The sequence below is a fragment of the Xenopus laevis genome, chromosome 7L, assembly GCF_017654675.1.
Source record: "Xenopus laevis strain J_2021 chromosome 7L, Xenopus_laevis_v10.1, whole genome shotgun sequence".
NCBI classification, from domain to species: Eukaryota; Metazoa; Chordata; class Amphibia; order Anura; family Pipidae; genus Xenopus; species Xenopus laevis.
In genome coordinates, this window is record NC_054383.1 from 32465959 (window position 1) to 32483511 (window position 17553).

Consider the following 17553-nt stretch of genomic DNA (forward strand, 5'->3'; position numbering starts at 1 on the left):
GAAAAATTTTTTTTAGCAAAATGAATCAGTTAATAGTGCTGCTACAGCAGAATTCTGCACTGAAATCCATTTCTCAAAAGAGCAAACAGATTTTTTTATATTCAATTTTGAAATCTGACATGGGGCTAGACATTTTGTCAATTTCCCAGCTGCCCCAAGTCATGTGACTTGTGCTCTGATAAACTTCAATCACTCTTTTTCATATCACCCCCTCCCTTTTCCCCCCAGCAGCCAAACAAAAGAACAATGGGAAGGTAACCAGATAACAGCTCCCTAACACAAGATAACAGCTGCCTGGTAGATCAACACTCAACACTCAATAGTAAAAATCCGTGTCCCAATGAGACACATTCAGTTACATTGAGAAGGAAAAAAAGCAGCCTGCCAGAAAGCATTTCTCTCCTAAAGTGCAGGCACAAGTCACATGACCAGGGGCAGCTGGGAAATTGACAATATGTCTAGGCCCATGTCAGATTTCAAAATTGAATATAAAAAAATCTGTTTGCTCTTTTTAGAAATGGATTTCAGTGCAGAATTCTGCTGGAGCAGCACTATTAACTGATTCATTTTGAAAAAAAATTTTTTCCCATGACAGTATCCCTTTAAATAAATGCCAAATCAATTCTTATATTGCTATTCCACATATTCTGGCAAGGTGCGTATGCAACCTTTGTCAAATCCCATTTATCTTTGATCTCTGAGATGACAACCACCTTTATCTCCCTGTCTTTAAATGACTCTCCCAGGTTTATTACTTTCCTGTAAGTGAAACTGTAATAAATGTGACATTACACAGCTTTTTTTGTTGCTGCTGCTAGAGAACTTATAGCTATTTGGAAATCAAAAAAATGGGAAATTGGATATTTGAGTACTAGATTCAGATAGAAATGTAAATTTTTTTAATCCCATAAGGCAGCATTTTCCCAGATTTGCATCATAATAGTAGATACATGTTTTGCCACAAATGTTGATAGCTTTGATTAAGGCAGTTATAAAACTACTGAGATGATCCAGTTGGGATCTTTAATCAGCCAAAAGGGTAGAGCGAGCAGAGCATAGAGGTAGCATAGAGGGTAGCATTGAGGACAGTGGTCCCTATTTTGTACATCTGAAGGACATGAATGTTAGGGGACAGCGGAGAGGACTCCCTGCACATTCCCTTGTCTTTTCTCATGGATACAGAGATGTTGAATGCTATTCACCTGAAAATGTGCAGGTTCTTGCGCTCCTTTTAAACTCTCATCCATAGGTTTAATGGAAAAATACAGATAACACTATTGTTTCTGTCTGTTTTCTGCACTGTCTCATGTGTAATAAATGACCCCTCAGGGCTCCTATGCATCTTCCAACAACCGGTCCTCCCCATCTCAAGTTTGGGAGCATCCAATGACATGAACACGTGCTACTCACTGCCCACACTGCAATTCAGCTCCAAAGAAATGCACCTTCTGTGCAAAGAGATGAACCTTCAAATGAAAACCAACCTTATTTCTCTAATGAATTCTTTACAGTTTGTAAATCAGCTCTGTCTGCATCATCTCATACTCTATGAGAGGTGTCGTTTCTCTACCATAGAGTGTCTGTATGGAATCAGAATCATTCTCTAAATAAGGGAAGTCTGTTGGATCCTGACATATGGGCACAAGGTGCAGGGAGCTGCTTCAATTCAACAGCAAAACTGTTTTGATTCTTAAAAATAAGAGATATCACAACGGAATGCTTATCTAATGAATAAAAAGAGGAACAAGTAACTTAGCTTCATACATGCACTTCAAGAAATTACAAAATTAATATATTTAGCAGTTTCTTCTTCATATTTTGTCTTTTTGTTTTGTCATGTGTCTGTGTTCTTTACAGGACTGAAGCACAGTTTCCATGGGAGGCTGCTGACGTATGAGATAAACAAGCCGTTCCCTCATTGGGCTCTCTGTGCAGTTTCTAGTTTCATTTCTTACTAAACCAGCCTGAAGCACTGGTTGCCTTTCACGTTCCTGCATTCCTATCTCCTTTATTACTGTTCTGTCTTCATGGGAACTGAAACAATCAGTGTTGTTCAGGAGTGACTCCCCCAATCAGCTCATCCTGGAAAAAAAGAAATAGTTGTTATTAAGTAAGCAGTTGAGAACACAAGACTGCCGGGACACTGGTTTGGAGCAAGTAGTGTAGCAAAGTTAAAAGCATCCTGTCATCGGAAAACATGTTTTTTTCAAAACGCATCAGTTAATAGTGCTACTCCAGCAGAATTCTGCACTGAAATCCATTTCTCAAAAGGATAAACAGATTTTTTTATATTCAATTTTAAAAACTGACATGGGGCTAGACATTTAGTCAGTTTCCCAGCTGCCCCTGGTCATGTGACTTGTGCCTGCACTTTAGGAGAGAAATGCTTTCTGGCAGGCTGCTGTTTTTCCTTCTCAATGTAACTGAATGTGTCTCAGTGGGACATGGGTTTTTACTACCGAGTGTTGTTCTTAGATCTACCAGGCAGCTGTTATCTTGTGTTAGGGAGCTGTTATCTGGTTACCTTCCCATTGTTCTTTTGTTTGGCTGCTGGGGGGAGGGGAGGGAGGGGGTGATATCACTCCAACTTGCAGTACAGCAGTAAAGAGTGATTGAAGTTTATCAGAGCACAAGTCACATGACTGGGGGCAGCTGGGAAATTGACAATATGTCTAGCTCCATGTCAGATTTCAAAATTGAATATAAAAAAATCTGTTTGCTCTTTTGAGAAATGGATTTCAGTGCAGAATTCTGCTGGAGCAGCACTATTAACTGATTCATTTTGAAAAAATTTTTTTCCCATGACAGTATCCTTTTAAAGAACTGAAAAGCTATAAGCCATGTACTAGTAGCAGGGAAGATTTGTAGAAACGTTTCAAAATATTACAGTCAAGATAACTTTGACTGTTTTAAAGGATCATTTATGACAAACAGTTCATAGGGTAAATAGCAGACTGTTTTAGAGAAGAAGACTAACGTATATAAGATTTTTCTAAAGCAGGCCTTATTGTGTGACTGTTTTACATGTTCACAGTCTGAGGCGGTAATCAATGGAGATTTTGTCATGTGCAGAAGGTAAATTCCCCTGATTATATTCCCTCAAAGGATAATTAGCATTGTGATTTACTGGAAAGCCCTCAGACATGGAAAAGAGTTTATTTGCGTAGAACAAGGTAAAGTGATTGGTTGCACTGTTATTACTTGTTACTTCCATGAATTGCCAAAGGTCATCAGTTTTAGAAAGGGATTCAAATCCCCTGATTATATTCACCCAAATGATAATCAGTATAGTGATCTGCTGGAAAGCCCACAGACCTGCAAAAGAGTTTATTTGTGTAAAACAAGGTAAAGTGATTGGTTGCACTGTTATTCCTTGTTACCTCCATGAATTGCCATGAATAGAAAGGGATTCAAATCCTGTGTTTCGTGAGACCACCAAAGTGTCAAGGATTATACAGTCAAACCCCACACAATTTCACACATTTTTTCCCCCTGTTCAAAATATTTTCACTGATGAGATTTAAAGAAATACCAACTCAAGGCTTATATTGCTATTTCATATAGTCTGGCAAGATGCCCTTATTCAACCCTTGTCAAATAACATTTATCGTCCATCTCTGAGATGACAACCACCTTTATCTCCCTGTCTGTAAATGACTCTACCTGGTTTATTACTCACCTGTAAGTGAAACTGTGATAAATGTAACATTACACAACTTTTTTTTTGTTGTTGCTGCTAGAGAACTTATAGCTATTTGGAAATCATAAAAATTGGAGTGCAAGATTCAGATAGAAATTTAAGGGTTTTTTCCCATAAAGCAGCATTTTCCCAGATTTAAATCATAATAGTAGATAAATGTTTTGCCATAAAAGGGTTCTTGACAAAGTCATGTTCATAGCTGCGATTAAGGCAGTTATAAAACTACTGAGCTGATCCAGTTGGGATCATCAATCAGCCAAGAGGGTAGAGCAGAGCATAGAGTGTGCAGAGGGTGGCATTGAGGAAGAAATTCACCTTCTGTGCAAAGAGATGACGCTTCAAATGACTTCTCTAATGAATTCTTTACAGTTTGTAAATCAGCTCTGTCCTCTCTGACTGCATCATCTCATACTCTATGGGGTAAATTTACTAAGCGGCGAAAATTCTCCAGCGACGGCTTCACAGCCATCGCAAAATTCACTCAACCAACGCTAATTTACTAAAATGTGAAGTTGCGACCAGACACTAATTTACTAAAATGTGAAGTTGTGTCCAGGCCACCAAACACTGGCGAATTTTTGCTAGCGTTACTTCGACAATGGGAGCAAATCAAAGCGAAGATGCGCTAGTGTTTAATTTTGCCTAGCGCAACATCGTTAGAGGTCTTCGCTCAGGCTAATTTGTATACATCGGGAAATTTAAAGTTGTATGGACGTATATGTTGCAGCAAATACTTTACATTACGCAAGTCCAGGGAACCTTTATAAAGAAAATAGAGTTGTTATAATGCCCTACACATGAGCCCACTGTATAGTTAATGTTCCATATGTTAGAAAATGTATGGGGGAACCCGGTTACCCAAAAACGTTTTTAAGGACTTTTGCAGGCTATCACTCCAAAAAAAGGAAAAGACGCCAGCGTATCTTGGATTGAGAAACTTTTTCCACATAAAAATATGATGTAAGTGACAGAAAATTGAGGAAGGTCTATGCACTCCAGTGCACTTCGCCTGGTCTGAGCTGGCTAAGGCAAGTCTGGCGACAGAGGTAACATTCAGTAAAATCTGCATCTTAGTAAATTTACGGAGCAACGTCTAAACGCCAAGGTGAAAATTCGCCTGACGATAGAGTGCAAACCATCACTAGCATCTATCTCCTTCGCTAGCGAACTGACGCCTGTGCCCGTTAAGAAATTGGCGTAGTCCCTGAATCTTCATGGACGTTAGTCACTTCGCCCTTTAGTAAATCTGCCCCTATGAGAGGTATCATTTCTCTAACAATAGAGGGTTGGAAGTACAGTTATATTTATGCTCACACCATAGAGTGTCTGTATGGAATGACAATCATTTTCTAAATAAGGGAAGTCTGTTGGATCCTGACATATGGGCACAAGGTGCAGAGGAACAAGTAACTTAGCTTCATAAATACACTTCAAGAAATTACAAAATTAATATATTTAGCAGTTTCTTCTTCATATTTTTAGTCTTTTTGTTTTGTCATGTGTCTGTGTTCTTTACAGGACTGAAGCACAGTTTCCATGGGAGGCTGCTGACGTATGAGATAAACAAGCCGTTCCCTCACTGGGCTCTCTGTGCAGTTTCTAGTTTCATTTCTTACTAAACCAGCCTGAAGCACTGGATTTCTTTCTCTTTCCTGCATTCCCATCTCTCTTTTATTACTGTTCTGTCTTCATGGAAACTGAAACAACTGATCAGTGTTGTTCAGGAGTGACTCCCCCAATCAGCTCATCCTGGAAAAAAAGAAATAGTTAAGGTTAAGTAAGCAAATAATGCATCATGATGGTTTCTATGGTCCCTGCATTGTCAGTTGGCGTCAGTACTACATTCTGGTGCCAAGGGGCATTCCTAGTGGAAACTCTCTGGTAGCCTTAGAAGCCTGTACATAAAGTGCCTCTTCAGCTTGCAGAGAAACTAGAATGCAAATATACAAACCAAGCAGAACATAATAACAATGGCAGACTATACCTGTCTAATAACTATGCATTACACGCCACCTCAATGCAGTGCAATTCTGCTTCCCACAAGATGGAGTTCTCCTGGAGTATTTAAGGGTCTCCTCCCCTAGTCAGCAAAGCAAAAGAAAAACATTAAATCTAATGATAATTTCTTTGAATTGGGGCCAAGGTTGGGTTTAATACATTTGTTGAATGTTGCTTTAGCAATAATGAGTTAATAAAGGAAAAACTGAAATACAGATATATATATACCTCACTAATCTACTACAGGTATTGGACCTGTTATCCAGAATGCTCGGGACTTGGCGTTTTCCAGATAATGGATTTTTCTGTAATTTGGATCTCCATACCATAAGTCCACTAGAAAATCATTTAAATATTAAATAAACCCGAAAGACTGGTTTTGTATCAAATAAGGATTAATTAGATCTTAGTTTGGATCAAGTAGAATGTACTGTTTTATTATTAGTATTACAGAGAAAAAGGAAATCATTTAAAAAAAGAGAGAGATGCATATGTGTCTACCTATTCCCAACCTGTGTGACACCTATGAGTTGTGATTTAATAGCCAGTGCTAAAGTTGGCACCTGTTAGGAGCGCTGCGGAGCGCTCCTGCTCACGTCCGTGGAGAATCCAAGATGGCGGCACCAATGGTTTCCGCGTGGTTTTGGGCGCTGATGCGTTGACGTCAGAGTGCAAACTCATAAAAAAGCTTCCTCCTTGGTCTGGAAGCCGATAGGACCCCTGACAGCACCACAACTGTATGGTGCAAGATGTTGTGAATAAAAAGTATCACCTAACAGGGAAAAAGGACAAACAAGCAGGGCCGGCCCAGGTCCGCACCCACATGTGGCTATGAATGCTGCGACCCCCATGATTGGGGGACGCGGAGGAAAACTGTGTGCTTGCTCATGTGCACAAATAAGACGACGCGCATTCGCATAAACGCGGGGTCACGCATGTGTACCGACACGGCACCGCGAGCAGAAGCACCAGATGCCGGCACTGCAGGGGGGTCCGGAGGGGAGTCCTGGGGCAGAAGCCCCAGTGGGCCCCGGGCCCCCCAGTCCGACACTGCAAACAAGTACAGGTATAGAATATGTTATCCAAAAAGCTAAGAAGGTTGTCTCCTACTGAAATATAAGATATATTTAATCCTTGCTAGAAGCAAAACCAGCCTATTGAGTTCATATTTATCAAAGGTCGAATTTCAAATTCATGTGAGTTTTTAAAAACTCCCCTAAACTCCCATAAAATTTAAATTTGACCAACCGAAATGTATTAAAAAAATGAAATTTTTTAAACTTGGATGAATGGAATCGACCCGAAAACTTGAAACAAATTTGTTTCGAATTTTAAAAACTCGATTCGAGTTTTTTCTCCGAAAATTTTTTTGAATGTCAGGAAGGCTGCAAACAACTCAAAATTAATCCCAGGACCTCTCCCATTGACTTAAACAGCAATTCGGCAGATTTTAGGTGGCGAATAGTCACATTTGAGTGCTTAAAGGGCCAGAATTTTTAAAAAACACTCAAATCAAATTTGAATAACTCCCTAGTCGAATTAGACAGTTTTGACCATAAAAAAATTTGTTCGACCCTTGATAAATCTACCCCTTAATGTTTACATTATTCTGTAGTACAGGAGTGCCCATACTTTACTAATGCGAGGTCTACTTTTAGTGATATTGTCTGATTATCATCTCGTTAGCATCGTTAGCATTCTGTTCCATGGAAAATATTACTTAAATATTGATTTATGAAAATATGTATATTGCTATGTTTAACTAACAACTATTATGTCTGCGCTGTGATCAGTGCAACTCCCCCATTTAGACATGGAAGCTTGTTTTTATAAGTTTCTGCAAATCTGTTATCTGCTATATCTGAGTATATACTACATGCGAATGGTGCACTTTGCTCTTGCTCCATAAATGAGCCCCATAATTTGGTTTGATAACATCAAGTTTTCTTATCTACTTTCCATTTCTTGGCTTTCTGAAACTAATAACAGTCACGTGATTCAGGTATACAGTATGTTTAAAAGGAACTTGCTTGCAGCCAAAGATGTGCTAAGTGCTTGGGACTCGTAGCTGTGCAGAAAGAAAAATCCCTACAAACTCTACAAACAATCACTTGGCACCATGAGGTAAATATTTATATGCAGATAAACCTTCATTTAACATTCATTATGGGCAGATTTATTATATATTAATATTTTTTTTACAAGCAGTAACAAAGCTTCCCACTTGGTGAAAACAAACTAATACCGTCAGAGTCACAAATATCTTTGACACTGGAATGAGTAGAGCTTGTCTGAATCATTAGACCCCCTTCTAAATGCAATGCTTGTTAATGTCTGGGGTTTAAGAATTTGGTGGGTGTTAAAGCTTAGTGCTGTTGCTGAGCATAGAACAGTGGTCAACTATTCAAACACATTCTGACAAACTGACAAATTCATCTGATAAATGGGGAGCTTGTTACCCACTTGAAAGGTAAAGGTATTGTACTCTTGATTATTAAATATAGAAAAGGGTCCAAGGCACAAGTAGAGTGTTGTAGGTCTCTGTGCTAAACGATTCATTTTATTAGACCAATACTTTAAAAGCTTTCAAACTGAACAGATCTTTACCGTTAAGTTTAAGTTAGTTCTAGCAACCCATAGCAACCAGGAAGAACAATAAAACAAACAGTTGATTTGGGTTACTGTTCAGGGGCAAATTTGCCCAGATAAATGAACCCCATAGCATCACATAGCTGTTTTAGAGGAAACCAGTATGGTCCATGTAACTTATGGTCCCAGCAATGTTTCTACTTGAAGACCAGAAGCATCCACCAACCTTGCTGCACACCTCTGCACTTCTCAGGTTGCTAGAGGGCCACAGGTACAGTAAGTTGTAGAACATTGGGTGATGGTGTATCTGTGCATTAAGAATACAGCTTACATGAGCAATATACCGACACCGGAGCATCCTTCTGTCTCAATGCTTTTAGATCTAATCCTTAACTTAAATGTAATTACACGCAGATCTGCCCCCTGCCCCATCTCCATTGCGCCCTGTAACTGCTCCCCATTATGTTACCTGGTTGACTGCTTCTAAGAATATTGGCTGGTGTTTCTATGCAATTCTAGGCAAATTCCTCCGGAGATGGGTCTGTTGTTGCAGAGTGAGAGGAGGTAAAATCAGGTTGATTTTTGGAGAATTTGAAATATTGTGCTATACTCTCCATCCAACACAGATACTGAAAAGAGAAAAGCATTATTGGAAACCTGAAGCCTCCCTCAGTTATCTGAATAAGACTCAAATGCCCCAATTACGGAGCAAGAAATAAGATATGTAATTTCTTCTCTAAAAAAATATAAAGCTGGAGGTCCAGACGGTCTTACAGCATAGCATATTAGAAATATAGCGTGTAATGGCTGATAGATTGAAAGACCTGTAGTCAGGTTCTCCTAGACCACCATAAGTCTTTAAGCTTTTTAAAATTCTGGAGAGCTATTTTTGGGGGTTTTCCTTTCCAAATGAATCACAAAAGAGAGAATTCTAAAATATTGATGTTCTTATGTTTTAGCATTAAAGGGGTGGTTCTCCTTTCAGCTAACTTTTATTATGCTATGGGTTTTTTGGTAAAGGGTTTGTTTCTTTAAGATGCAATTTGAAGAGCTGCTGAATAAAAATCTAAATAACTCAAAATCCACAAATAATAAAAAATCAAAACAACACCAACATTAGCAGATTTATCAAAGGTCAAAGGGAAAATTCGAATTTAAAATATTCGAATTTCGAGCTAATTTTTGTGTTCTTTCACCAGGGAATAGTCCAGATTCAAGTTTGGAAAAAAATATAAAAAATTTGAATTTTGAGATTTTCATGTAATGGCTCTTTAAAAATTCGACTTTGACCATTTGCCATCTAAAACCTGCCAAATTGCTGTTTTAGCCTATAGGGGACCTCATTGGACCTATTTGAAATCAATTGGTGGGCTTTGAACTGGGTCGAATTTCTAGTTTATGGGAGTTTCTTAAAACTCCCATAAACTCCCATAAACTCGAGTTTCCGAAAAAAACTAATTCCGAAAAACAAATTCAAATTCTTTAAATTCTGATGAATAGGATTGACCTGCAAACTCAAATCAAATTCAAATGGAATTGAATTTGATCAAATTTGATTCAAATTTGATTCAGTGTTTTTTATTCAAAAATGACACCAAATTGATTGCAGGAGGTCCCCCATGGGCTAAAACACCAATTCGGCAGGCATAGTCAAATAGTTGAATTTGACTATTTAGTACATGATTAAGTTCGAAATTCAAATTTCGGATTTGTTTTTTTAAACTCAAATCGAATTAGGACTATTCCTAGTCAAATTACACTAAAATAAACTCAAAATTACAATTTGAAAATTACAATTTTCAATTCAATCCTTGATAAATCTGCACCATAAAGTTTGACCCTAAATGGAAAATTTTTCTACAAACATGAGGAAAGAGAGAAAATTAATAAATTCCTTTACTCTTCCTTTAATTTCTTTATGACCTAGACACATTCATTCATTTACTACTTACTCAGCACTAGAAACTTTGTCTTATTCCTTAAACAATGTAATTTCTTGTTTTTATATACATAGCGGCAAACTTTCTTGCTATGTTTCTTGTTCTCGTTTTAGAGGTTGAATTTCAAATTCATGTGAATTTTTTTTAACTCGAATATGCTCACAATTCGACTGCGAGGTTATTTAATAAAAAAATGTGAATGTCTAATATTCAGTCAAATAGTTCAAACCCGAAAATTCGGATAGTATTTGATTCGTACAAATCAAGTTTTTCTCCGAAAAAAAATTGAATGTCAGGAATGCTGTTAACATCTCCAAATGCCTCAACAGACCTCTGCCATTGATTTTTACATGAAATCGGGAAGTTTTAGGTGGCGAATATTCAAATTAGGACTATTTCCATGGTCGAGTTGTTATAAATCTCACATTCAAATTTACATTTTAATAGGGGATTAAAATTTGAATGTGTGACTTTTTACACTTGAAAATTTGAATTCAAATTAACTATCAACCCATGGTAAATTTGACCCTTAGTGTTTGTCACTAAATTTACTCTGTTACCTTTTATGTAGCTTTTTGTATCCAAACATGATTGTTATTGTATGATTCTTGACAATGGTACATTTTTCTATACATTCTATGAATGGAAAAATTGGAAAATTTGGAAAATTAATAAGTCTGTACTAAACTGAGTGTTTTCCAAAATGACAAAATGAAATGTCAACTGTGTTGTGTTTTTTGGGATTCTATCATATCAGGGCATGACTTAGAAATCATTCTGGGCAGAGTGACATCTCTTTGGCAAAAATGTCTGAATGTGAATGAATGTTAATTTCAAAACAAGAAAGGGCAGTAATGAATTCCGCAGATATTTTTAGATCAATGGCAGATAAAGAACAGGGTGAGAGAGAGGCTGATTTTTAGAAGGGTTACATAATATTTTACTTTAACTGCTATCACTTGTGCCTCTGTCAAGTTTGTATCGTCTGTATGTAATAATACAACTCCATACTAAAGGAATATAAATAGATTATTATTTTTTTTTCAGTGACCTATCAGCAGAATCATTAAAGAACCATCTACTTAAACTAGAGTGCCATTTTACATGGACTGTGGAAGTGGAAGCAGTGGCTGATATTAACAATATAGAAGACAGACTTCATGATCAAATTGAATATTTACCTTCTACACCCAGACATAGGCTTCATAATATATTGTCTTATACAAGTTATTTGAAAGGAGACAATGAAGAAGCAATCAGACAGCTTCAGAAAGCTGAAGAGCATCTGCAAGGAACACAGTCTGCTGATGTGGATATCAAAAGAGCTGTGATCTACAGTAATTATGCCTGGCTGTTCTACCATTCAAACCAGTTCAGCAAAGCTCAGTCTTATTTAGAAAAAGTGGAAGCCATTTACAAGAAGTTTGAATCGTCTTCAGAACATAAAATTCTTTTCACTGAGATATATGGAGAACAGGCCTGGGCTCTGTTAACACTCTATGGGAAATTCCCTGAAAGAGCTAGGAAGTGTTTTGAGAAAGCGCTAGTGCTAGATCCAGACAATCCTGAGCTCAATTCAGGATATGCCACAGTCATGTATCGCTTAGAATGTGAACATAACAGACTTTACAGAACCAGTCAATATAAATCTTTAGACTTGCTGAAACATGCTGTGGAATTAAATAAAAATGACACTGTGGTTAAAGCTTATCTTGCGCTGAGATATCAACGTTTGGGTCAAGCTGAAGAAGGAGAAAAGATTATGGAGGAGGCTCTTAGACAAACTCCAGACTCACCATATTTACTTCGATATGCTGCCAAATTTTACAGAAGTGAAGGAAAGATTGATTATGCTATTCTTATTTTGAAAAAAGCCCAAAAACAAACTCCCAACTCAAGTTCTCTTCACCACCATATTGGGCTTTGTTACAAAATGAAGATGGAAAATGTCCTAAATGCTGCAAAGTCATGGCGTCAGCCTAACGACACGGATACAAATGACTTAAGGGAAACAATTTCTTCTGCTATCTTTCATTTTGAAAAAGCTATTGAATTGGAAGAAAATTTTTTTAATGCATATACTGATTTGGCTTTTATGTACGCTAAAAGAAACCAGTTTGAAAAAGCTGAAGATATGTATCAGAAAGCGCTAAACCTGGGAAATATAACATGTGAAGAGAAACAAGAGATTCACTTTAGTTATGCTCTTTTTAAGCAACAGGTTAAATCCAAATCTGAAGCCATAAGGCATTACAAGGAGGTATTACTGATCCCAAATAAAACAAAGTTCAGATCTTATTCCAAGAATAATTTGAAACAATTGGCTGAACAAAACATAAGAAATTACCCATCAGATGCAGTTGGATTTGGACTATTAGGGTTCATTTATCAGCAGGAAGGAGAAATTGACCAAGCAACTTATAGCTATAAGCAAGCGCTGGAACTGGATCCAGATAACAAGGATTATAAGAGTGCTTTACGTTGCATCAGACTCAATTTGAGCACAAACTGAAGATAAAAACATAATTTCAGTACTCTTACAAGCTTCTTCCATGCCATGTGCAGTTGTTTGAATGTACCATCAACAGCACAATGTTTTATTTAGTAATCAATAGGGATGCACCAAATCCACTACATCCCGAATCCTTTTTCAAAGATTTGGTTGAACACCGAACCAAACCCTAATTTGCATATGTAAATTAGGGAAATGGGGGGGGAAGAGAGTAAAAAAAGAGTAAAAATGTTTTACTACCTTTTTGTTGTGACGAAAATTCATGTGATTTTCTGAATTCAGATTTTGTTCCGGACAGGCACTTCGATTGGCAGAATCCCAATCTTGGTGAAAAATGCCGAATCCTGTGGATTTAGTGCATCCTTATTAATCAAGATATGTAGAAAGTTAGCCACCACACTTTTTAGTTCTATTTAGTAGCAGTATGATGTGGTAACACAAATTCAGCAATATGATAAAAGAACAAACATATTACTCTAGGTCTACTAACCCATAGCAACAAACCTTAGGGTTCGTTTATAGCAGGTAGCCAGTAAATGCTAAGTGGTTGCTATAGGTTACGGAACCTGGAGTTTTCCGGATAATGGATCTTTCCATAATTTGGATCTTCATTCCTTAAGTCTACTAGAAAATCACACAAACATTAAATAAACCCAATAGGCTGGGTTTACTTCCAGTAAGGATGAATTATATCTTAGTTTGGATCAAGTACAAGCTACTGTTTTATTATTACAGAGAAAAAGGAAATCAGACAAAAAAAAAAAAAGAAGAAAGTAGACAGCCTTCTGATAATTCAGAGCTTTCTGGATAATGTATTTCATACCTGTACTGTTAAGGTATGGGTTCCCTTATCCAGAAATCCATTTTCAAAAAACTCTGTCTAAATTAGAAGAAGCCCATCTCTCATGGGGGAAATTCACTAAGCAGCGAAAATGCGCTAGCGGCGCCTTCGCAGCACTTCGCCAGGGCGCCGATAATTCACTAAAATCCGAAGTTGCACTAAGGGAGCCAAACGGTAGCGAACTTCTACAATTCTGCAGTGTTAAGATCTAGAAATGATGAACTCCTGATTAACTTCAGAAAAGCATTTGCTTTATCATGTATTAAAATAAAGAAAATAATTACTGCTATTAAGTATCTAAATAATTACTGTCAATAACTATTTATAAACACTGGACGACAAAGTGCCTGCTAAAACAAAAAAAAACCTGTAAGCTTTGCATCTTGTAATATTTTTTCTTTAAATAAAAACATTTTCTTAACTACTCCGATCTACACTGTGATGATATTGTTTGTGCTAGCCTGGACCCCATTTTATCTGCAGTTGCCTTCACATTATCTGTGGTACCAGAGTTTACTGCTTCTATTATGTGTAGTTTCTGTAAGGCCTGGTTGTACTGTACATGTTGATGGGAGAGATAGTCTGTTGAATAGTCACTAGGCTACATTTTATAAGGACTTACGAGGAAGCAGGTAGTAAGGAGCAGACTCTGCACTGAATAAATGGAATTTGAAGTTGTTTTGCTTGTTGTGTGTTCCTGTTGAGAAAGAAAGAAAGAAAGAAAGAAAGAAAGAAAGAAAGAAAGAAAGAAAGAAAGAAAGAAAGAAAGAAAGAAAGAAAGAAAGAAAGAAATGTGACATAGATGATGATGGATCAAGGGTCGAGTATCAATGGCTTAGACAGTATTCAAGACATGCTGCCCACATACATCCATTTCAGGTCTATGGGAACCTGCTGTTAACTTCCGACAGTAACCTTGGTGGTTTCCAACCTGTGGAGCTTGGCCACGAAAAGTAACTAGGTAGGGTGACTCTACTGATTTGGGAATTCCACCACTGACTAGGGAAGTTTTGGTATATGTACAGCAGACACTTTCTTCACATTAAATCAGTTTATTTACCCACAAGGATGACCATTTAAGGATATAAAACATAAATCATAAAAATAACTCCTGCCCACTGGGCGCTACCTTCACACGTATGAAGAGTTCTTTCTATTGGACAGCTAAAATGGTTGTGAGGTTAAATAGCCTGATGGTGAAAAGAAATGATGTGTAGAATCATAACTCTGAGCCAACTGAAGCCATCTTTATCCACTTTGCAAGCAAATCAATGCCTTGGGCACACACACATATTAGTAGGTGAGTCGGTGCATCAGATGCAATGGTCAGTAACCTTAATTTTTCTTACTTACACTAAGGGGCAGATGTATCAAGGGTTGAATTTCGAGGGGTTAAATCCCTCGAAATTCGACTGGGGAATAGAATTGAATAGGCAATTCGGGCGAATTTACGCGCTGGCGAATAGTCAAATTGGCGAATATTCGCCAGGCGAATAGGCGCACGATCGAATATTCGCTCGAAGGATTTTCATTCGATCGAATACCTTTTTATTAGATCGAACGCCTTTTTATTCGATCAAAAACGTGGAAAACACGCCTATGGGACTTTTCCATAGGCTTTTAAAGCAATTCGGTAGGTTTTAGGTGGCGAAGTATTTTTAAAAGAGACAGTACTTCGACTATCGAATGGGCAAATAGTCACAGCGTTTTTGTGCTCGATCCAGTACTTCGACTATCAAATGGGCGAATAGATACATCGTTTTTGCGCTCGATCTATTCGAATCATTCTACTCAGGCGAATTTACGCCTATTCGATAGTCGAGGAGCACAAAAAACTACTCGAAATTCGAGCTTTTTTCCCTCTATTTATTCACCTGAGCTTGGTGAATGGGCCCCTTACAGTCAGATTAGCGAGAAACAGCTGATCTGTTGGAATCCACTTGCGTTTGCTTCTTCATTGACAGGCAAAGTGTTGGCCTGGGTGAATACACAGAGAGCAGATTTTGGAGTGAAAACATGCATTTGTGCTGAAACCCATTCCGTGTTTCTTTACCCAGACTGACACAGTTCCCTCTCAGTGCAGAGAAATAAGTACTTTGAAGCCAATGAACATCACATGTGACATTAGCCTGAGATGGACACACATCTGCATGTAGACGAAAAAAACTGCATTATTTGGAGGAGACATTCATTAGATTCTTTACACAGCAGTGGTTCTGGGAGCTCTAGTAGTCATGCAGACACGGGCAGAGGGTGAGGTTTCGGTCTGGGAAAGCCAATTACAGCTATAAACTCAATTTCTTGTTTCATAGTCAAATGGCACACAAATCCATGGAAGCACATACAAAGCAGTGACAATCAAATTACATAATGTCCCCAGAATAGAGTTTCCGTGCCAATGTCGTGTAAATTGTCTCCATGTGGTAACATAAAGAAATAGGGCCAGCTTTGTGTATAATAGGCCTGAACACCTCACAGTGTAAACATGGTCTCAATTCAATAGTGAATCCCCCAGACCACAAGGGATAATCGTTTTTATATCACACCAGAAAACACAACATAATAAATACAGTGTCAAAAACAATGGTGGCAGTTCCATTAATAATACCCCTAGAAGACACGATAGATAGATACACAGTACCAGTTGTAAAGCTGATAGCTCAGATCAAATGGGAGATTACATAGGGTGCAGGTCCTGCCAGCAGTGTGCCTGGGTTCTACTCAATCAGGGACAATTGTGCAGGTGCACAAACACACTCATACACACACACATATATACACACTCATATAGACACATATAGGCTTATGAAGGCACTGCAACAAAAGCTGAGGTAACAGTCATACTTACACAGGAACATAAATTGTACACTAATACACAATTCATTATGAGTCAGGGTCAGGTCCAGACACACAAATGTAGAATCAGATATACTAAGTAAAACACACACAGATGTACATGGCAGACACACACATACACAAGACTTTAGAAGGACAAATCTGGAGCTTTCACTGATAAAAAACTTTAATTGTATTACCTTATTCCAAGCCTGCCTCTGCCTGCAGAAACTGCTCATCTTCCCCTCAATCTAAAGGTGGCCATAGACATAACAATTACGATCTTTCTTGGAAAAGATCTTTCCAAGAAAGATCGTTGGTTTCAATACACATGTGTAGAGCTGAATCATCAGATATACAGGTAGAAACAATAGAATTCTACCTGCATCTGACGATTCAGTACTAACAATGGCCGATGTATGGGTCCCTTCAAAGGCCCCAATCAAAATTTTCTGTCCAGCCTGATCGATGAGCAGACCGTTATCCAAGTCTTCTGCCAATATTGGTTGGCTCTTTTTCCACCATACAAGCACTGAATATCGTACGAAAATTCACTTTGTGTGATATTATCTGTGCGTCTATTGCCACCTATAGTCCTGGTACAGCTGCACAGGGATTGGCTAGGCTGCAGAATGAGATGAAATGGGCATTTCACCAGCAGTGGCAGCACCTCAACCATTTTAGTTAAGGTTAAGGGTCAAGAAAAGAATAATTTTTTTTTCAATAAGGGATCTTTCCATGTGTTTTTCCAGCAATAAGGATCCATGCAGTTTGGATCAAGTACAAGGTACTATTTTATTATTAAACAAAAAGGGTGATGGATTTGGAGCTTTCTGGATAATGGTTTTCTAGGAAAGGGTGTCATGCCCGAAGGCGCCCTTGTAGGTGAAATGCTCATGGGCGCAGAGAGGAGCTTAAGCAGACGCCATACACCCTCTCTTTCCAGCTGTGTTGGTGCTAGTGCAATTGGTAATGATCGGATATTGGGTTTGCAGGGAAACATGATGATGTAGTGGTGGGGGAAATCCAACTAAAGACAACATGGTGGTAATGTATACCCACTTTTTCACAGCTCTATATGGTGAATTCTGGGACCTGTATGCATATTTTTATACTACCTAATACAGCATACTATGGC

At 38.1% G+C, this 17553-nt stretch overlaps 1 protein-coding gene and 1 long non-coding RNA gene across 2 annotated transcripts; one reads left to right on the top strand and one right to left on the bottom strand.

Moving 5' to 3' along the window:
- Window positions 1-5134: 5134 nt before the first annotated feature.
- LOC121395726 lies at window positions 5135-5965 on the bottom strand. The gene is made up of 2 exons (XR_005962645.1): window positions 5685-5965; window positions 5135-5449 (listed from the first exon to the last, which is right to left on the bottom strand). It is a non-coding gene; the product is annotated as an uncharacterized LOC121395726 (long non-coding RNA).
- A 1852-nt stretch (window positions 5966-7817) lies between these two features.
- Window positions 7818-13353, top strand: LOC108695770 (interferon-induced protein with tetratricopeptide repeats 5). Its single transcript, XM_018224739.2, has 2 exons — window positions 7818-7822; window positions 11275-13353. Exons 1-2 carry the CDS (start codon window positions 7818-7820, stop codon window positions 12737-12739), a joined length of 1470 nt encoding a protein of 489 aa, XP_018080228.1. The 3' UTR covers window positions 12740-13353.
- The last annotated feature ends 4200 nt before the right edge of the window (window positions 13354-17553 follow it).